This window comes from Astatotilapia calliptera, chromosome 1 (assembly GCF_900246225.1).
Source record: "Astatotilapia calliptera chromosome 1, fAstCal1.2, whole genome shotgun sequence".
NCBI lineage: Eukaryota > Metazoa > Chordata > Actinopteri > Cichliformes > Cichlidae > Astatotilapia > Astatotilapia calliptera.
The window spans coordinates 30,429,202-30,450,946 of record NC_039302.1 but is presented as its reverse complement, the minus strand read 5'-3'; the positions used below and the strand labels follow the sequence as shown (position 1 = coordinate 30,450,946).

The 21,745-nt window shown below is 38.7% G+C and overlaps 1 protein-coding gene across 3 annotated transcripts in view; it reads left to right on the top strand.

Annotated features, from left to right (window-relative positions):
- The window catches only part of adcy7 (adenylate cyclase 7), a 61,680-nt gene that overhangs the window by 38,353 nt on the left and 1,582 nt on the right, over positions 1-21,745 (top strand). For 2 of the 3 annotated variants that reach the window (XM_026173890.1, XM_026173901.1), the window contains exons 6-26: positions 544-704; positions 3,034-3,145; positions 4,337-4,464; positions 4,789-4,947; positions 5,051-5,183; positions 5,693-5,872; positions 6,293-6,330; positions 8,645-8,704; positions 10,237-10,311; positions 11,936-12,002; positions 12,112-12,209; positions 12,392-12,476; positions 13,837-13,974; positions 14,132-14,173; positions 14,385-14,590; positions 15,961-16,063; positions 16,164-16,322; positions 17,752-17,898; positions 18,036-18,143; positions 18,250-18,364; positions 21,472-21,596. In XM_026173890.1, the coding sequence (XP_026029675.1) occupies positions 544-704; positions 3,034-3,145; positions 4,337-4,464; positions 4,789-4,947; positions 5,051-5,183; positions 5,693-5,872; positions 6,293-6,330; positions 8,645-8,704; positions 10,237-10,311; positions 11,936-12,002; positions 12,112-12,209; positions 12,392-12,476; positions 13,837-13,974; positions 14,132-14,173; positions 14,385-14,590; positions 15,961-16,063; positions 16,164-16,322; positions 17,752-17,898; positions 18,036-18,143; positions 18,250-18,364; positions 21,472-21,596 (2,439 nt within the window). The remainder of the gene's footprint in view (positions 1-543; positions 705-3,033; positions 3,146-4,336; positions 4,465-4,788; positions 4,948-5,050; positions 5,184-5,692; positions 5,873-6,292; positions 6,331-8,644; positions 8,705-10,236; positions 10,312-11,935; positions 12,003-12,111; positions 12,210-12,391; positions 12,477-13,836; positions 13,975-14,131; positions 14,174-14,384; positions 14,591-15,960; positions 16,064-16,163; positions 16,323-17,751; positions 17,899-18,035; positions 18,144-18,249; positions 18,365-21,471; positions 21,597-21,745) is intronic. The other variant, XM_026173910.1, reaches the window with a different exon arrangement.

Here is a 21,745-nt window from a genome sequence, read left to right as displayed (position 1 = left end):
CAGTCGAACTTTGAACATTTCTCAGGCCTCAGGGTATTATGGCTCATGCTATACACATATTTCTTCTGCTGTCTCATGTTAATCATGGACTAGATGCAATAGCAGCATGATTTGTATGTGTTTGGTGCCATTGCACCATTTTTAACCCAGTGTGAATATTCTGGTCTCTATATAAACCACTCCTGCTCTGAATGCTAAGTAAAGGTTCACAGGTGTGGGGACAGTGCTGAGGAAATAATAGGACTGATACAGACTGGGACTCAAAGTATGATGTGATTACAGACAGAATTAAAGATGGTCACAGGAAAAAAAATGTTTTAATTGGAGCTTTTGCTTCCTGTGTTCTGGTCATCATATTTGTGGATGTCTTCTGTTCTACCCTTTCTGTTTCTGGTAGACCTTTGTTCACTACAGGACCTGACCACTCATGGCTGTATACTGAGTGCAGCAGTCAAATAAGCTTAATTTCCTGACTCTCCTAAATTGCACTTATGTAACTAATTGTGTGTGTGTGTGTGTGTGTGTGTCTGTTTGTATTTGCAGGAGAACCTGCTGCAGTCTGTGTTGCCAGTCTACATCTCCATGAAGATGAAACTGGCAATAATGGAGCGCTTGCAAGACTGTAAAGACAAAGAAGAGCAACAACGGCTCGTCAAAGATAACAACTTCAAAAGCCTCTATGTCAAGAGGCATGAAAATGTCAGGTACAACCGCAACCATCTTTGGGATCGCAATATTATTTTAAATAATAACCTCGTTGTAGAAGCCTCATTTTAGTCAAAAAATGCATTCATTGTTCTGGCAGCAGATATTGGCTGTCCAATCTGACATTTTGGAAATAAGTGTCTGTGGCCTGAATTTGCTCTGCTTATAATTATTAACACTGACAGATTTCCAGACTAAATAAAAGACTACATTTGTGTAAGCTTAAAATGAATCACTTCAGATGGATTGTGACTCACATCTAGTGTGCGTGTCTTGTAAAAGACCCGCGTTTTAAACAGTATTTTATTGTATTTATCACGTTGACTTTGAATTAGAAAGGACTTTTTTAAGTAATTAAAAGAAATGTATTGTATTTTTAATCTAAATGTAAATCCTCAGGCATCACATCTTAAAACAAACAAGGCAAGAAAAAAGCAGGGGGGAAAAAGCAATTCGAGACAAATTCTCTAAATACTGGAGATTACTATGTCTGTTTTCCGAGCAGTGACCCAAATATAGCTCTGCTTTATGAGGTTTTCATTAATTTAGCAAGTGCTGACTGATATCAGGACAGCTGAAAGCGAAATGATTTTTCTGATGCGGAAACAGGACGCCGTTCTCATCTCACGTCACTAAAAGCATTGCAGGTTTTCCTAAGAGCAAACTCAATACTCTGTAAAGGCAGTTGTTTTTTAACAATATTCTGCACGTGGACGCAAAATGAAACCGTAATGGCATTAAACACAACAAAACTAAACTATTTTCTTTTTAAGATGTTTGAAGAAATGCTTGAAGATCTATAGAGGTTTTGAATTTTGCAATCAAAGGTCCATTGTGGCATCATCTTTGCTTCCATGTTCATTTAAGGCCACTGCAAAAAGGTGTTAAATGATAGGCCGTGTCATATACAAGTCTCTATAATTACCTGAGTCAGTCCAGTAATTAGCTGTGTTCTCAGTCTCCTGAAACACCTGGCTCACTTCAGTCACGTAGTGGAAGCAGGTGCAGTATCTGTGTTCATCCGCTGGTCACTTACGGCCAGTGTTACTCAGGCCAGGCTTCAACGGTGTCAGTAATCAGCTCCACTCGGTGCATTTGCCTATATGTACACAAGCTATGAATATTTGTGGTTGTTTTTAATAGAGTTTAACAGTTCCAAATAAACTGAACCATGGGTATTCTTGGACATAGTTGATGGCTTCTTTAATAGTTCCCTTCAGTAGTCTTTTCTAAGCCAGATAAAACAAATCACTTCATGCTTCGTGCAGGATTAATCACGACTGTTGACATAACCTCTAATATGGTCAGGTGATTGTATTCACTTAGCTGGTGTGAATACAGATACGTTAAGACAATGAATCCATTGCTCTCTTTTTGTTTGAATTCATGCCAAGCTTCTAGTCTTTATTTTGGTGGTGTCAGGGTCTTTAATAGGTCAGATAAGATATCAGTGTTCCTTTGTGGTTTGCTGATGGGTAGTTTTAATAATGCCTGGTCTGTGTTTCAGCATTTGAACCAAACATGCCTTTAAATCAGGTCTACTGAAGTTTAATGGGTGATAGTACAGATATTTTTGCCCGATCAATCCCGATCAGCACAGCCCATAATGGTCACAATGGATCATAATGGGCTGTGCTGAGAAAAGCTGCTGTTTTGGGGCCAAATTTGAAGGACTAAAACTGTTTGAGCTTTATGGCCATTAGTATCCTCCAGTCCACTGCACATTGGTTGATTGTTAACAGAACCTTCATGAAGTCCTTGTCAGCATCTATTGTTAATTGGTTGAGTGACGAAAGCCAATGATGAAAGACAGGATTTGTTGTTCTGCCAGTATTTGTTCTTTTTATCAGCCTGGGCATGTGAATCGCAATCACATGGGTTTGGCCCAAAGTAAGCTAAGCCTGGTGGTTTTCTTTAGGAATCTCCTCTTTTAGAATTTAAAGGATGGCTTAATTCAGTGGTTCCCAAACTTTTTTTGCTAGGCCCCCCTTTGTTTTACAAGAAAAATGTTCCCTGCCATGGAGGGGCCCCACCCTTTGGGAAGGTCTGGCTTAATTAGTGGGATTCTTGTAGTTTCTACAATCAAAACATCACCAAACAATTTGAATTTTGAGTTATTCAGTCAGGACCACTGTAGTATTAAAAAAAAAAAAAAAGTTTGACATCAGATGTGTCATTGATAAAGTCAGAAGCATGTATGCATGTAAACTTTGCCAGCTCTAAAACCTATTTTGTTTGATAAATGCTTGTTGCACATGTTGAATGGGTATTCTTTCATTACATGTGAATATTTCTGTGTTAAATGTTCGTTCACTTAATATCTTTCAGCATTCTGTATGCAGACATTGTCGGTTTCACCCGACTGGCCAGTGACTGTTCTCCCAAGGAGCTGGTCATTATGCTCAATGAACTGTTTGGCAAGTTTGACCAAATTGCCAAGGTGAGTTAAGACATTAAATAAAAATAGCTTTTATATCCAAGTGTCGAATGCCCAAAGGTTGCACAAACACAAAACTTCCATTGTTGACAAATCTCAAACACACCAATTTATTTAGCCATGCTAGCAAACATGCTAACATTTCAGCCTTGTGGAAACAAAATAGAGATCATATACTGTACATCAGCGGTCCCCGACCCCCAGGCCACGGACCAGTACCGGTCCGTGAGTCTCTTGGTGCCGGGCCGCGAGAGTTGAGGCTCGGGTGTGAAATTTATGGTTTTCAGGGTTTTTATTGGTTTTTAGAGTTATTATTTTTTTTACTACTTTTAATCATTAACTCAGTTTCCCTGGGTCTTTTCCCGTTTGTTATGAATAAATCTTCTTTTTTTGGTACTGGTACTGGTTTTATTTTGTTGTATTTATCCGCGACACCTTAAAGGCCGTGAAAATATTGTCGGACATAAACCGGTCAGTGGCGCAAAAAAGGGTGGGGAAAGCTGCTGTACATGCTGCAATCTGTCAGATGATTGGCTTAAAACAATCACATAGTAAATCACTTTCTAATCTCATATCACCCTCTTAAAAATTTGCAACAGTAAGTATAATTCTTAAAACAGAGTAGTGCGTTTACAACTGAGGCTACAAGTTTCATCATAAACATTCTGTATCTTTGTATATATCATTGTTTGCATTGGTGCTTGTTCACAAATGGAAGTTTAAGATTGAACTCCTCTCTGACAAAGCTTAGAAAGATCGCCCCCTCTGGCAGGAAGAGTTACATGCTCAAGACCAATTAAATGAAGATGCTAGGGGAGCCATGTTTAACCTCATAATAGTGTTTGGCTATACCATACTCCACATTTCCAGTACAAATGGCTGTTTTATGTTCTGAAATATGTTGTTTTTGTGCTTTCTCCAGTATAAGCTTGACCACAGGGGCATTTCTGGGCCCATTTATATTCAACTTTCACTTCAGTATTTGCCTCTTAAAGCACTGTTGGCACTATAGTGAAATAATCTTCATCTCAGAAAATCAGGGTCTGACAGCTGAAAAAGGAAACACTCACTAATTAAGGTCTGACTGAGGCACTTAAGCCCTAATAGGCAAAGCTGTTTTGTGCAAAGTGGCACATTGATTGATTGATTGATTTATTTTGTGAATGACTTATCCGTTTTTCTCATTCTTTAAAGGAAAACGAATGCATGAGAATCAAGATCCTCGGAGATTGCTACTACTGTGTGTCTGGGCTGCCGGTGTCACTGCCTAAACATGCAAAGAACTGTGTCAAAATGGGTCTGGACATGTGTGAAGCCATCAAGTAAGTTTTTCTTATAACAGTCACTTTTAGCTGTTTTTAACGTACAGTTATTTTCAAGATAGATTGTGTAATGTTTAAATAACCAGGATTTATGCATTAATTATTTATGAAGAGTGTCAGTGGAAGGTATATTAAACTGCGTGGAAGATCTAAGGGGAACATTTTTACCATACAGATTAAAACACAGAAACGTATGGTAGAGATGCACTGAGACACACACACACATACATCCTTGCAGTGTTATTGTGTTTGGAATTACTGAAAATATAGAAATAATATTAAAGAATGAAAACAAGTTTTTGTATTTCTGCAAAACTCCTTCAGGCAGGTACGAGAGGCCACAGGAGTGGATATCAACATGAGAGTTGGGGTTCACTCGGGCAACGTGCTCTGTGGTGTGATTGGACTTCGTAAGTGGCAGTTTGATGTATGGTCACATGATGTCACTCTAGCCAATCATATGGAGTCAGGAGGCCTTCCAGGGTAAGGAGCACTACCCTTTTTACCTTTTCTTGTTTCACATTTAATATCGACTCTTAAAGTTGAAGTTACCAGATTCATTTATTTATTTTTTACATTTGACCAGACGTGTCCACATAACAGAGGCGACTCTGAAGCACCTAAACAAGGCGTATGAAGTAGAAGAAGGAAACGGTCACCTCAGGGACACCTACTTAAAAGAGCTCAACGTCCAGACCTACCTAGTCATTGATCCACGGGTAAGCTTTAAGTCCATATTCCTAAAAAACACAGTTTGTGAAGGATGGAGAGAAATCTTTAGCATTTCAAATGTCTCCTCATACAGATAACTGCTGTTAGGATTTTGAATTTTACTAATAAAACAATCATGTTAATCTTGTAAATCATTTTTATATATTTCACTTTGTATTTTGCACACTGTGGGGTTTTTTAAAATTGGATGTTGCTTGCCATATGTCAAAGAACAATATGTGTTGATATTTTAAATCTTTTTTCCCCTTCCCACTATACTTTTGGGTGTTTGTTTCTCACGACCTCAGCAAACGTTTTTCCTTTTTTCTCCTTGGTGTCTCATCTTAGGTCAGATTTGTCACTATAAAGAATACTGCATAAATGTATTTTTTGTTGCAATTTTCATCTCTTTTTGAGCCAATGGGATGGATTCTTTGAGCTATTAGTACATGATATTCACTATCAAATCTTTGCATGTTCATCTACATCTTAAGTCTTAAGTCATCTACATCTTAAGTCCTCCCAGAACAACCAAAAGCCCCCCAAACCTCGGGTGAATGATGGTCTGAAGATGCGAGCATCTGTGCGTATGACCCGCTACCTTGAATCCTGGGGGGCTGTCAAACCTTTCGCCCACCTGCAGAACCGAGACGGCTTCACACCAGACACGATTGTCAATGGCAAACCACGTTTCAAGGTAAGGTCGCTGGATTGTACACCATGGTTTATTTACATTATTATCAAGATGACAATGAAAGAGAATAAAGTTGTTGTTTTCTTTGTGGCTTAGAATGGGATTATCGTGAGGTTGACCATGCACACATACATGCTTGGTCAGCATGCAGCAAAGGCAATGAGTGTGTATTACGTGATTTAGCAGAAGGGGATTTTAATGTTATTTCTGAATGTGATAAGTAAAGGAAATCAAACATATCAGAAGTCAGAAAAGCTTATTTTTACTTTCAAAGCATTGAATTTTTTAAAAAGCTTTAAGAAATCAAGAGATTTAAAAATTGATTTTACATGTCTTTCATCAAAACTAAGGAATCATTGTCTTGTGAGAACATTTCCAAACCAAAATGCTATATAACTACAGTATTATCCTCATCTTTTTCAGGATATTCCTTTGCGACCGAGCTCCAAGAACCCTGAGAGGTAAGACAAATCTTCAGCTGCTCCAGTAGCTACAAAATTAATTCACACATGACTCAAACACAACATGAAAGTTGACATCGACCAAAAGCTTTTTCACACATATGCACGCTGGCTTTTACAACCAACCTACTCAGTAGCATCATTATGACAACTGCCTTAAAAGAAAAGAGTTTCTGGCCAGCAAATTTTCCAGCCAGGACATTCTTATCAGTCCATAAACCCTGAAGTCTTTGCAATGTCTTTATTAATACTGTATTATATAAGACTATATTGAAGCATTTAGAAGCATATTATAGTTTAACATCTTGCAGATGTTACATCAATGACTATATTCAGCTATACTTATGGAGATTAACATAATACCCAAAATGTATGCATTTCTGAAAGATCTGAGATTTCAGAGTCATTTTAGATGATATCTAAAACACCAAATAGCATCTAGCTTGTTATCCTCTAGAGTAACTTGCGGTGAGCGTACAAGCAGCGTGCTGAATATGTTCTTCTGTGTGTGCTGGGCTTTTGGAAGAGGAATATGGTACCATTCTTGTTTGTTATTCTAGCTGCTCAGCAGCCCTGAAGTCCTAAGACATCTAATATTGATTTTCAGCCTTGTGCCTTGCGCACAGAGATTTCTCCCAATTCTTGGCATACTTTTATGATATTATGTACTGTAAATTATTTGACAGTCAGCATTTCACAATTTTAGGTTATTCTGCAATTGCCCATCTTTACCTCTGAGAAACATCCCCTGTTTAAGATGCTATTTTTATACCCAATCATGTTACTGACCTGTTGTCAATGAACCTAATTGCTTGCAAAATGTACCAGTTACTTTTTCAGCCTTTTGTTGCCCCATCCAAACAGTTTTGATTCGTGTTACTGCCATCACATTCAAAATGAGCTAATATTTTTCCTAAGATGGAACACCTTCTCAGTTTGGACACATGATATGATTACTTTGGGATTTCGTTCTTATTGTGGATAAACTGAGATCTGTAAATGACTGCATTCTCTTTTTACATATATTTTACAAAGCATCACGGCTCTTTTGGAACGGTGTTGTAAATAGCAGATGTAGTAGCATTAGTAGGTCACTTAATATGTAACACAGATGTCTGACGGGCAGTTTATGCTCACTGTTGTCATGCCTTGCCAAAAATGATCTAATTAATGCTTGCAAATGGTGTTGTTTTTATTTTTTGTCCTGTCTTGCACTCTTTGTTACCAGTTTTTGCTCTGATGCACAGTCAGTCTGAAGGCAGGTTGGTCTCTACAAGAATTTCAAGAATACATCAGTCTTGAAGTGTAGAGTTTCCATCTTGGAAATCAGTAGCGAGAAATTGCTGAATGTTTTTATCATTTAGGAGAAAACTCCATTGTGTCAAGCATGAGTACAAATGTTTATGGTGCTTTGCTAACACCAAAGTTCATGCCAGCTTTGACTACAACTGCCATCATCTCCTGTTAGCGTGGTGAAGCAGTTTTTTGGGGAGCTTCCCCTTTTTTCTCAGCACCAACACTTATTATTTAGGAGAAAACTGCAGTGCGTTAAGTGTGCTTCAAAAGCGAGTATAAACGTTTATAGCGCTCTGATTAGGTCACAGCTCTTGCAAGCGTAACTACACGATTAGTGTTTGTTGATTGGTACAGATTTAATATTTCTGAGACTCACAATGATTCTGTTTCATGGAAGCAAAAGTAGTGCTCGAGGATTCGATTTGACTAACAAATAGATTTTTTTTTTTTTTTTAAAGCTGTGCTGCAGTGGTAGTTATTCCTGCAGAGGGGTAGGAGTTCTGAGCAATATGAGTAGCCCTTCCACTAGCTTTAAATAATGCATAACCAAATTGATTGTGGTCATAGCTTTTAATGGTTAATTCTCTCTCCCCATCTGGTGAAGGCAGAATCAAAACAGCAAAGCTACTGATCAGTGGGCAGGACACGCCTACACAAAACAGTGTGGGCTGAAGTAATGTGATTAGAAGAGATAAGTGTGATCCAAGTGCACAAGCATTCCTTCCTGAGAGTGTGTAGGTTTGCTGTATCGCGGAAACTGTCAATTTCATTCATGTATTCACAGTCCAATAAGGCTGAGGCTGTCACAGTGAAATGATCTACACGGTTTTAATGACACAACATGGTAGATTATACCGATCTCTGATTAAAACTGACAGTTGTTATTGCACTACGCTCAATTTTTATCTTAAAATGATTATAAATCCTGTGGTTTGTTTTTGTTTTTTTTGTTTTTTTGGCTCTGCGCTGCTCTGTTGTGATCGATGTATATTTGTGTTTTACTGTTGGACCCCGACAGCTTTGATGAGTCTCTAGAAGAGGCATTCTCCTTACCCGCCCCGCCGCTCGGCAACCCTAAGTGAGTGGAGCCTTCACGGCCCGCAAGGTCCTCAGTCCTTTCAGTGCAGTAGTTCTCAGCCTTTCAGCTTATTCTCCCCAACAAATGCCTCACGTGCGCTTGCGTAAATGCAGACTACAGCGAGCTGAGTTTTACTTTAAATTATGCACTTGCCATGTTTTGTTTTGTTTTCCCAGTCCCCTGCAATCAGTTCGCTTTATGCAGATAACGAAAGAAAAGTTTTAAAGGGGACCTATTATGTGTTTTTATATATATTTTTTTATTAAAGCTGTCACTTTTTACTCATGTATGTTATTTACACATATAAAAACAGCCTTTAAAATTCCGTATGACTAAACTTCAAACACGAGGAACAAAATAAGAATTATTTAACAATTATATTGGGTTTTTTTTTCTTCTTTTGCTCAGCTCACCCACTTATGTTCAGTAGTAACAGTAGGCTAAATCGTAACCATTTGTGCTCTCTCTGTGTCTTTCTTGTTGTACTGGAAATGACATATGTGACATATCTGATATCATACATTCTGTGCCACTTGGGAGAGAAGCCAGCAGCGTTGATTTGTTACTCAGTTTCATAATTAAGTGTGCAAGTTTTTCAAAATCTTGAGTGTATAATTCAGTTAGAATACTTGACAGTTGTGAGTACAAGCATAGAAGCTTCACCCACCTGCCATTCAAGCCTTCTGTTTATGAGAAGAAAGACGGCTGGAGATGGTAGGAACGTAAAACGGTGTGTACCAAACAGAGAATAACCTGAGGGGTGGCATCAAGTCCCAATATAAGATAATTAAAAAATCTTTTGAACTCATGCACAGCAACTCGAGTGTAAGAGTAAAAATTTGGACCCGGAAGTGAGCAGAATAGGTCCCCTTCAAATATTTTATATGCATTTTTATAATAATTTTTAAAAGATGATTACTCTAAGTTTGAATGTAATAATTAAAAGCAATGAAATGTTAAAAACTAGACCTCCAGGTTGAGAACTACTGTCTTAGCAGAGAACCTTGCTGTTCTAACACTAACCCGTGCAGTGGTGTAATACGTATTTTCTGACCTTTTCTAACTGCTGCCTCTTTGTAACAGGGCAACATGCGATCTCGGAAGCCCCTAACCTTTGTTAGTGGACTGACATGATCCTATTAACGCTGATCACCTACTGGGGCTTGTGTGGTAATCAGGGTTTCTGCATCTGTGTGAATGTTTCCTTCCTGATGTAGCAGGGGGTTTCCGAGCAGGAGCACGACAGAAACACACCGACCAAATCCCACTGAGATCATCTAACACACAGATCTCTGCAGCATTACCGGCACACTCCCTTTTCGTACAGTAACACTCTTGCAGGCACAACCTACGTTTCCCTTTTCTCACTAATGCTCAGAATGGCATTAACCAAGTGGCCTCCAACCACAGCTACACTGGACCAGAGTGACCCACATGCTTGATCTGGTTTTCCAGCATCTGTTCCAGTCACTCTACATGTCTCTGCGTTTGTCTGCATGCCACTTCCTTATTGTCTCTGTTTTCTGGTCCAGGAAATCCCAGAAGACTCGGTTTGATGAGGAGCTGCACAATGAGATGACCATTACCATAGACGAGCTCAGCAACAAGTAGGTCGATTTCGGTCGAATCACAATTTATGCAATATTTGTAGCATATTTGATAAAATATTGTAATGTGTTGTATTTAACAGGTTTAAAGGAATTGCACAGTGGAGGAAATCCTCTGCTGAATTGTTTCTGATTGAGGTTACATCTTGATCCTTGATGATAAGCCTGACTAATTGTTTACTCTGTTGTTTCCCTGAAATTCTGGATCGGCTGTGTGACCGTTTCTATATGCCAAGATGTTGCAGTTTATTTTTATTCAGCTACTATTGCTTGGTTGTTGGTAATGCTGGTTGTTGATACAACCAACAAAATATTAAAATCCATTAACCCAATTTAAAATTCAGCGATCTGACACCAGCCTGTGTCACAAGCTTTTACTTGAAACCAGCAGCAGCTGAGGCCCTGTGTTGGTTTACCTGCATCCTCTCATGTCAGGTGCTGATCAGAAGTGAGCACAGATGACAAATTTGTTCGCGTTTGGCTCATTTGGTTTGTGCTTTTGTGGTATAGATACCACAGTTTTGCTTAACTGGTCTGTGACAAAAATATTTGCACAAAACAAAAAGCTCATGGTGACCGTAAGAGAAACATTTTGTCACTGAATTTATACTCTGGTACATTAAAAGTGCATGCATGGATCTGATGGAGCAATAGATTACAGACAATGATTTAACTGTTATTCGAAATGTCACATTAGTAATCTAACTGTGACTGAACTTTTAGACCTTGACTGACTGTGCAGATGTTTTAGATAATTAGTGAAGTTGCTGCTTTACAGCTTCAGATATTACAGATTAAAAATAAAGCTTCTCTGAAATCGGAGGCTGCAGCTAAAACATGCATATCGTTCCAGCTGTTGCGCAATGATTTCATTTCATGAAACTGAATGGAAATGATGCACCAATTTAAAAAAAATAATAATAATAAGAGCAAAACGAAAAAGGTGATACAGTTTTTTGTGTGTGTGTGTGTTTTCTACTGTAATTTATAATTATGTGTATTTTTTTTTTTTTTTGTTATCAGAGATGTTTTTGTATATGCACAACCATGAGGATACAAAAGGTTATCTAAGTAGATTTAAGAGCAAATTTAATTTGCCTTCTCTGTTCAGCACACAAAGAAATTAAAGAAATAAAGAAAATTGTATAAGAATTGTTCTCCCCTCCTTTGAATTGGAGCCTTAATGATAAGTGAGCACTTAATACTTAAGAGATAACTATTAATGTTGTAGCATTTATTTGCCATTTCACTGAACTCCACTTAAAGCTGTGTGCAATGTCTTTGTTAATCTTAGAGGTTAAAACATGCAGATTAAGTTAAGAGCCCCCATAATGATCTGTGGTATTCAGTAAAATTATTTGTTTATAATGAACAGAAATTATGACCTCAGTGTTTTTTCATGTTTTGAGATTTTTTTTCTTTGCCGTTGCATCAAGTTGTTGCATCAGGTGTGATCCAACACAGAGCAGTGCAGCATGTGCCCAGTGTTCACCTTAAAAACAGTCACAATACAGAGCACCTGAAATGTAAATCTCATAGAAGGAGACTGTTAATAACTCCGATTCCACCTTCATTCCCTGCTTTTCTTCTTCCATGCCCACTTACCTCCCTTCATGTGTTGCAGGCAGTGGTACAAGTTTGAAGAGAGCGGCTTAGCTCTGTGGTTTCTGAAGAAAGATCTGGCAAAACAGGTTGGTGAGATTTAATGTTCAATATAAATGACTGCTTCATCATACTTTTACATTTTAGTCATTTTAATACTGAAAAAGAAACATAATAAGTGTCTTCCGCCTTTCTTAGTATCGAGCCCTGGATTTGCCGATGTTCAAACACTACGCCAGCTGTGCCACCTTCATCTTCCTCTGTATCTTCATCATTCAGATGTTTGTTGCAAGGAAGTGAGTATGTTTTTAGTTTTTCGGATATTTGAATATCTGTTCTTCTCATGAGTACAAACTCGGAGGAACAGTTTTTTGAGCATTTGAAAAAGGTTTTAAAGCGCACGACGAAGACGTTTTTATATTTAGAAGATGAGCTGGAGATTGATGTTATTTTGTTTTTTCATTCGTGTCTTCCTAAGGCAACAGAGACTGGCGGTGTTATTTGGAGGGCTGTTTTGTGTGCTGCTCCTGGTCCTGGCGATCTGTTACGCAGGTCACTTACAGGTTTGTCCATTGATTCACATTCAGTATCTGGTTATTTGAGTGATTTGGTACAAGATTCTTTTCAGGCCCCGTTTGTAGAAACCAGGAGAAAAAGCCTTAATGACACAACAACTCTTTCATGCATCTTTACAGTAACATCTAAAGCCAAGCTGGATGCTGGTCAAGCATCAGTGATAAATAGTTTCTCGTTTATCTAGAAACACATTTTAATATTGCATATTCTTAACACACAGGTGGTTTGCTGAAGACATTCAATTTAATTTCCTTGTGCATGGGAAGTAGAAGTTTAATGTTAAATTCTTTATAGACTTTTTTTCAACACATGATGATGATGATGATGATGATAAGGATAATTATTATTGTTATTACTTTGTAAAAAAAAAAAAAGTTTAATTATCCAGTAAGTACATAAATATAATCAAATCAAATCAAATTTCTATTTTTAATGTTTTATATTCGCAGCGTTTTTAAGAAAATACCAAGGGGATGGGACAAAAATGTCACAACTTTTCACATTTCTTAACTTGTCAAGATATAATACAAAATTCCTGCGTGGATCACTCCTAAATTCAAGTCCAGTGCAAATGCAGTGCTTAATTAATTAATTAGAAAAACAAACAAACAAGAAAACACAAAGATTTTAAAAATATGTTTAAAAAAATGAAAATGAAACAATGTATTAGGCAAATGTCAAACTGAATTCATGCTTCTATACCTAAATTCGGCACACTGGACTTCTCTTAGAAGTCAGAAATTAATCAAGCGTAACAATCATTGAAGTAACAATTTCAAAATTGGCATCTGAACCAAAAAATAATGTGTTTTCCCTTTTTTTCCCCTGTCTTTTTTTTATCTTATAAATTTGAAAAATCATGAATAGCGGTAATTATATATTGGCATTAAAAATATTATTTTGATTAAAGACCTTGCACATACTGGTGGATCAACCATTACAGAAACGCAAGAATTGATTTTAGTACCCTTTAGTTACCCTGCCACCAGCCCCCACCCACCCTATTGGCACAAGTAATAAAAGCACGAGTGAAAAGGACTTGTGTTTTTGTGCACACTGTGCCAGAATTAGATGATCTGAGAATGGAAACATGGCATGAAAACTATCTCCTGCATTCACTGGGCTACAGCTTACTATAGACGCCCTTCTGACTCTGCAGATGACATCTGACATTCTGTTCTGGACATGCAGTTTTTTGGTTTTCAACTCGGACAGATTCCTTTCCTTGAAAGAGCTAGCTGTGAATCACTCGTGCATGCTGTCTGCAGATAGCTGACTGTAAAAAAGTCACGTTGCTCGTACCTGTTTGATTGCATTTTGTCTTTTTTTCTCCTCACTTCACTGCAGCGCCTGTTTCCGGAGAAGCTGTCAGGTTGCCAGTGGCTGCCAGCTGTGTCAGAGGCAGTGGTTAAACGGCCGTTTGTGCGCCTCCCTCTGGCAACCATCACCACAGCGGTCATCATTATCATGGCTGTGTTCAACCTGGTGAGACTCTGCTCACATGTTGAAGGCTAAGACAGATCCATTTAGTACTCTGGTATTTCTAGCTGTGCTGTTCATAAATGTCATGCCAAGCTTCAAAGCATGTTGTCAGGTCGTTGCTTGTCAGTTGTTTATTTATTTGTTTTTCCACTCCCTGCAGTGCTTTGACCAGGCAGATAAAGACGACTACTCTTGCCTTCCCGTGAGTGATAGATTTAATCCCAGACACGATGGTGTATAAATAGCAGTATTACATTTTAGTGTAAAGTAGTGTGTATTAATTGTAGTTCTCCTAACAGTAAAAAAGAGTGTAGTGTTTTACTTGTTTGCATGCTGCTTATAAATTTGATTTAGGACATTATTTAGATTTGCTACAAGTCTAATTCCATTTTATCCCCTTTTCTGTCCCTCAGTACTCTGTCTACTGCTGCATCCTATCACTCATTGCCTGTGGAGTTTTCCTTCGGATGAGCTTTGAGCTTAAAGTGCTCTTTCTGACTGTGGCCTCTACGGCATATTACGTCATCATTATCAGAAACACGCATACATCCTTTTATGAATACAGCAAAAACCTCAGCACCAAGAAGGACCTTGAAATCTTCACAAATTTGAACTGCAGGTGAGACTGAAGGAAAAGGGTGAATCCCACAGCTTTTCGGGAAATGTATTATTTCCTGTTTTCACGCTGATGACCTGCAAATGTATCTACGTACCTGTGGCTTGTGACCAGTGAAGTTACCGCACCGACAGCAATCACTTTTGTGTTGCTTTAACTATCTCTGTCAGATTCACTTTATGCCACAACTCACATAGGTTAGGCTGTTGTTTATTGGCTGAGTGAAGCACTGGAGACCATGAACTTTGGAGGACTTAATTCTTACTTTATTTACTCTCAGCTTTCTGAGCTCCAGCTCTCCAGCTACTGATCTCTGTGGTTGTCTCACAGGAGTTTGTTTGTTTGTTTCTGGTTTGACTGAGTTGCTGCAGTTGGGCGTTCAATTTTAGCTTTATAATCCTGTTTTGTGTACAAACTGTGTGCTGCATCAGGGACATTTGTTCTCACTATCTAGCCAAGTAGTTTCCCCCACTATTTGCCTCAGTAGGGAGACTAGTGAATTAATAAAGTTGAAAGTAAAAAAAGCAGGATTTTGATTGGTGGAATAATCTTTTTGTTTAGATTGTGATATTATCCTGGATATGGTGACAGCCTTAATGCAAACATGCAAAGGTTGCATTTTAGATTGCATCTGCTGGCATCATGTTTTCTTTATCTGAATCAGTGTATGGCTGCAGTGCAGTAATATTTATCATATAACATCAGATCTACTTCAGCCTAATAGTCAAGACCTGCGTCAGAGCAGCCAAAACATTATCAACGAGCAAATGGCTTAAATCGAGTAGTTCAGTGAGAAAGAATATGACAAGAGTCTAAAATATTATAACAATCCTCTCTAAAGCAAATTAACTGTAATTTCATAATGCAAAATAAAATCCAATAAAACAAGCTTAGTGAGTATGACAAAAGAAAAGGCACAGCAAATGTCAGGTGATGAGAAAGTGGCTCAGTGGAAACTGTTCTGATTGTAGTCTTTAAAAGATGGATGTAACCATAGTGATCTTACCAAGGAGTTTGGACTCATTTCGAAACTTTAGTGTTTTATGTTGTGTTTGTGTGTTGTTGTTTTTTTTTTTTTAAATCTTATCAGAGGTTAGATTGCTACTTCTGGGGTGGTCTATCACACATCATACCATAATCTTAATCAGACAAGTCAATAAAAATGATCTAAGGCACCAATATCTGCATACTTCTTTCTGAATACATGAATGAATTGGATTCTTAATCAGAGAATTATAGCAGAGAATTTTAGTTTACTGTTATGCCACCTTGTACTTTTAATCACTAGTGGTCAAAGTCATAACCACTGCAAGTTATTATTTTCCAAGTAAAAGTGGAGTCTGTGATTGGTCATGTTCTTGCTTGTCTTGCAGTGTAGAAATCCTGAAATGTTTAGGGCTGGTAAAACATCCCCAGTATATGAGTTGCATGTACATCACGCTTTTCCTGGTCACCATGTTCATCATCTCACTGCAGGTAAATGACAGTTTTTTTGTTTGCTGAATTATTTTAAAAAACAAAAAAATTATCTCTTGTGCTGATTTTCCTCTAAACTTGCCATTCCTGTGGATTACAGAACGAGTACTGCTTCCGCCAGGACTTCCTGCTAAAGAACAAGAACCACACAGAGCAGGATGAGATCGAGACGAGAGAGAACTTGAACCGCCTGCTGCTGGAAAATGTGCTGCCGGCCCACGTAGCAGCGCTGTTTGTTGGGGAGAATAAGAAGAACGAGGTGAGATTTCCAAAGTTGATTCTAGTCCCCTGGATGCTATGAAGGAATGGTGAAGAGAGTTAAAAACAAAACATTCCCGTGAGATAACCCCCCATCATTACATACTGAAAGTGAACATGAACCAGGCGGCAATGATGTGACCAGTTATCTGAGGTCATCTTAAAAAAATAAATAAATAATTGTTATTTCCAGCATGTGGATTTTGGGTTTTAAAAGACTCAAAGAGAGGGACCTTTGAAACATAATACTGTACACAATCAGGGTGCCAGCTGCTTACTCATCAGGTTTTCACTGACACCGAGAACAGGACACAGAAAGTTGTGCTGGACATATTTTAACCTCCTAGAACCTGGCGTAAACATATGTGGACATCACATTTTGGGACATCTAAACCAAAATACTTAATTTTTCTCTACAAGGGCCTGATATCCACTTGCGATTATACTGCCACTGTTCTATCAAAATTTGAAACAAATGTCCTCATATGTGGATCTAATTTTTCTCAAAAACAAAAATTAGGTAAAATAAAAATCTGGTAATTCTTTGTTTTTACATTCTTTAGGTCCCAATCAGCCCAAACAGCAAGGAAAAATTAGGAGGTTAAAGTACAAAGTTCATCAGGAGTGGCTACAAGCGGAGATGCCTTTCAGTGTCTTGCTGCTTCATTGTTACACTGAGCATGAATTGCCCTTTCAGTGTTATCACAGTTAGTAGAAGTAACAGGAAGGTTTAAGTATCTAAATGTAGCAATCCCAATAATCTTCATATTTCCTTGGTGAAACAATGCGAAAATGTAAAAACATGGCGCGGGGGAAACGGCCAGCTCCTTAAGCCTCAATGTGCCAGAGGAGTGTGGGTATATAGAGGTGCATTTCAATCATTTACTGCTTGAGTTTGATATAACCACACAACAGAACCCTTTTTAGAGCCATAATTGTGACGAAGTGAAGAATGTAGATAACTGGCTGGCATGCTACTGTCAGCTAGGGGTGGGTTTTGATAATCGATTTATCGATTAAAATCGATTCTGGCTTGGATAACGTGATATCGATTCATTAAAATCCTGAATCTATTTTTTTTTTTTGCCCGAAATGCCAGAATCTCAGGTGAAACCTCACAAAATTTCAACAACCACCAAACAGCTAAAACAGTAAATGAGAGCAGGTACACGGATACCCAGCCCTACTATCAGTGATATGACTCTGCAGCTATCACAGAAAATCAGGAGTGGCAAGTAACGGAAGCAAGCTTCTTGAGTACAGCATGGCAGTAATTATTCAAAAAGAAAAACTACAAACTATATAAGCAGAACTCTATACTATAACTCTACAAATAATCATAACTTCCAGATAGCGTGGCTCCATACAACATAAAAGTAACATGTTTCCTGTACAAGCTTTATCTGTTGGTTTTGTGCTTTTCCCAACAGGACCTCTACTACCAGTCCTATGACTGTGTGTGCGTGATGTTCGCTTCGGTGCCGGATTTCAAAGAATTTTACACCGAGTGCGATATCAACAAAGAAGGTCTGGAATGCTTGAGACTTCTCAATGAGATCATCGCTGACTTTGATGAGGTCAGGAAGTCAAAGTCTTACCGAATATTTGTCTGAAATACAAATGTCAGGGGCTAATCATGAAGACCCTGGCATGGTTGGAATGATAAATGCGCGCACCCCTCATTTTGTTTGTTTGTTTGCCTCTAACTCAACAGCTGTTGTCCAAACCAAAGTTCAGCGGTGTGGAGAAGATCAAGACAATCGGCAGCAGTTACATGGCTGCTGCGGGGCTTAGTGGGTCACCTGGTCAGGAGAATAATCGGGTGAGGTAGTTACTACTTCAGATCAGGGTCGGGCTTTAACTTTAACTGTTTGAAAGCAAGCCATGACCAAACCTCTGTGGACTGACATCACTCTGTGTTGTTTTAGGACAGAGAACGGCAGCACGCCCAGATAGGGATCATGGTAGAGTTTGCCATCGCTCTGATAGGCAAGCTAGATGGCATCAACAGACATTCCTTCAATAGCTTCAGGCTTCGTGTGGGTGAGTGTGCATAAACCTTTAATTCAGTAAATACTGCATTGTGCAGCCTCCATCTCTGTTAAGGCTGGCACAGGTTTCCTTGGTTACTCAGTACATGATTGGCATTCATGTACTGTTCTTGCAGTGAGAGTACTAGCATTCACTGACACAGGTTGTTAAAAGCTCATGCCTATAAAAATAGTCACAGAATTTCTGGAGTTGAGGCATTTTCTTCGTGTTAAAGCAGTTCCCACTTTATATCAGGTTGAGCCATGCATAAATTACTCCACTGTAATGTGGTGGAGTATTTTTCCTAGTTACCTTAAAATAAAAAAAACAGATCTCACAGAAGAACGGTATATGAGAAATGTCACTGGCCATAGTAAGTTCTCCTGCAGACCCTCTTTTCTTAGTGACAATCTGGGACTTAATGAAGCAATAATGCTTCTATTCTATTGGTTCGAGCCCCGGCTTGGACAGTCTCGGTTGTTGGGTCCTGGTGGTGGTCAGAGGGCCCGGTGGCGCCAGTGTCCAGCAGCCTCGCCTCTGTCAGTGCGCCCCAGGGTGGCTGTGGCTACAATGTAGCGTGCCATCACCAGTGTGTGAATGGGTGGATGACTGGTTGTGTAAAGCGCTTTGGGGTCCTTAGGGACTAGTAAAGCGCTATACAAAAACAGGCCATTTACCATGCCAAGGAAACTGGAATTTAGTGACTTGTGATAACCTAATGGGTTTTCATCCGAACTGTACTGAAACCTTAAGGTCACATTTGTTTTCTTATCGGCAATAACTTGTTGATTATGATGGATCCTGAAGCTACTACCTCACTGACGTTCTGGTTTAAAAACATAACTTTGACACAGCAGCAGAGCTGTGGAGTAACAGCACAGCTTCAGAAGGTCACAAAACTGAAAACTGTTACAACAAAATGTTCCTTTAAGTCTAATTTCAAAGTGATCGTGCTGTAAAGGGAAGTTCAGTTTTTGTGTGCAGCCAATTTCAAGCAGAAGCCTTAGGCTGTACAAGGATCTTCCTGTGCAGTTAAACAGGAGAGGTAAGACGTGTAGGCAAACATGCAAAATGTTACAGATTCACCTCAGGATGTACTGGGTCCAGTACTATCAGTAGCTCTCATATTCAGCTTTGTGAAACAGAGCCCATCATTTCAGATACATCTTTTCCTTTTATTTTTACTGCATTCTATGTGGTTCTTTTTACCAATACGGATCAGTTACTATGAGCCACTTTAGTCCATCAAATAGCAGGAAGCGAATGTTTTACTCAAATATAGAGCCAGAACCTTTTAGAGTCTGACAAACATCATCCTCCGCTTTTTGTGTCTACAGTCCTGACATCTATGATAAAAACAATCAAAACATTTACATTTTTGGAGTTAAAAATGCACATAGTACAAACAGTGAAATTTTTAATTGAGTGGCATCATTTTTCTTCATCAGTGGCTGTGTGCAACCACCTTAAAACCTCCTTTGTGTGTTTATTAAAAAGATATACATTCTCTTTAATGCACTCAGAGCCTGAGTACATTCATTGATTAGAAGATTTGTTTCCCGTTAGTCACCTAATGTTGTGAACAGCTTTGCACTACCAGTTAAAACAATAGTTTAAAACGACTGACGACAAGCCAGAATGAGGCTTGATGCCTGCTGTGAGCCTCGCTTCCAGTATCGACTCACCACACATTTTATGAGTTTCATGTCGCTAGTGCTGGATTGGACTCCTTCAACAAGCTGCTGGAAATATTCCAGAGTATTTTGGTCTATATAGACATGATAACATCACACGGTTGCTACAGATTTGTTGACATAAATCTCCTGTTTCAACACATTCCTAAGGTGCTCTGTTTTGTTGAGATCTGGTGACTGTAGAGGCCAGTTGTGGAGTACAGTGAAATTCTTGTCATGTTCGAGAAACCAGTTTGAGATGCTTCGAGCTTTGCGACATGGTACACTATCCTGCTGGAAGCATTTGTCAAAAGATGGGATCAAAAGATGAGTTGGTACTAAGAGACTCAAAGCGTGCCAAGAAAATTTACTCCATGCCATTATGCCTCCACCAACAGCCTGTACTGTTGATACGAGGCAGGACGGATCCCTGCTGTTATGCTGTTTACACCAAATTCTGACCCATCTGATCGTTGCAGCAGGAATCAAGACTCATCATGCCACAGAACGTTTTTCCAGTCTTTCTACCAAATTTTAGCGAGAATCGTAGCTTCACTGTTTTGCTTCAGTCTTTTGTATGTGAGTGTATGCCTCACGTGCATTCATTATCTTTGCCATTAAAAACTAAAAGAATACATGGCAAGAAAACTGGAGTAGATTCCAGCCACCCCCTGACCCTGGATTGGGTAAGCAGAACAAAAATGAAAGGAAGGAGATGGTCAGAAAGATCAGAATAACAAGTGCAGGCATTTCAGAAATATTGTTAACACTTGAATAAAATTCAAACCCAGTAGGCGTGTTTTTCAAACAGTTCATATTATATTTTGAATCCATCTGATTCAGAATACCTGCGTATGCTGATTTGAAGCTTGTGTTTCTGCCGGTGCCCATAGTCTTGCATTTATCAGAGTTAGACAGTAGAGGTACCGTTTTATATTGGTTTAAAATACACAGAATTTCTCAATTTGTTTCATTTCAGTAGCGTGATCAGTTGTGAAGTCTTTGCACTGAAACATCTTAATAATTACTGTGAACTTTTACATTTCTATCATGTTTTCAAAGCAAATCCTACTCTGTTTTAGACTCACCATGTCTTTAAGAGCAGTTACAGTATTGTCTGTGTCTTTTAGTCAGGTACTTCAGCATCTGCTGCACAAAAGCTTTTCTTTTAAAAATTTATGGGCCACTCAGAAAATTTCTCTTGTGGTCTAATGGCCTTGATTATAAACTGGTTGCAAACTAGCAGCACTGTATTAATGCATTAAAATGTTTCTTTTATTTCTTCCTAATATTTCACCTTTTCTAGTACCCCTGATCCTCTGTCACCGCAGCCTTACATTTTCATTCCATTTTACCTCTATAAACACTGCACATGAACTTTACAGACTTTATTATAAAATACAGCATTAAACTTTAACATATTGGGGGCTTGTTTTTCTTCCACAGGAATTAATCATGGCCCAGTGATAGCCGGAGTAATCGGAGCAAGGAAACCTCAGTATGACATCTGGGGCAACACAGTCAATGTAGCCAGCAGAATGGAGAGCACTGGAGAGCTGGGAAAAATCCAGGTATGTTCTTTAAGGTCAAATGGTCACTTCTCACACAGCATATCTCAACATTTACAAAAGATCCAATTTCGAACTGGACTTGGGTTTTATTTTCCTTACCTATCTCAACTGCTGCAAAAATAAACTCCTCCTGTCCTTAACCAGCCACG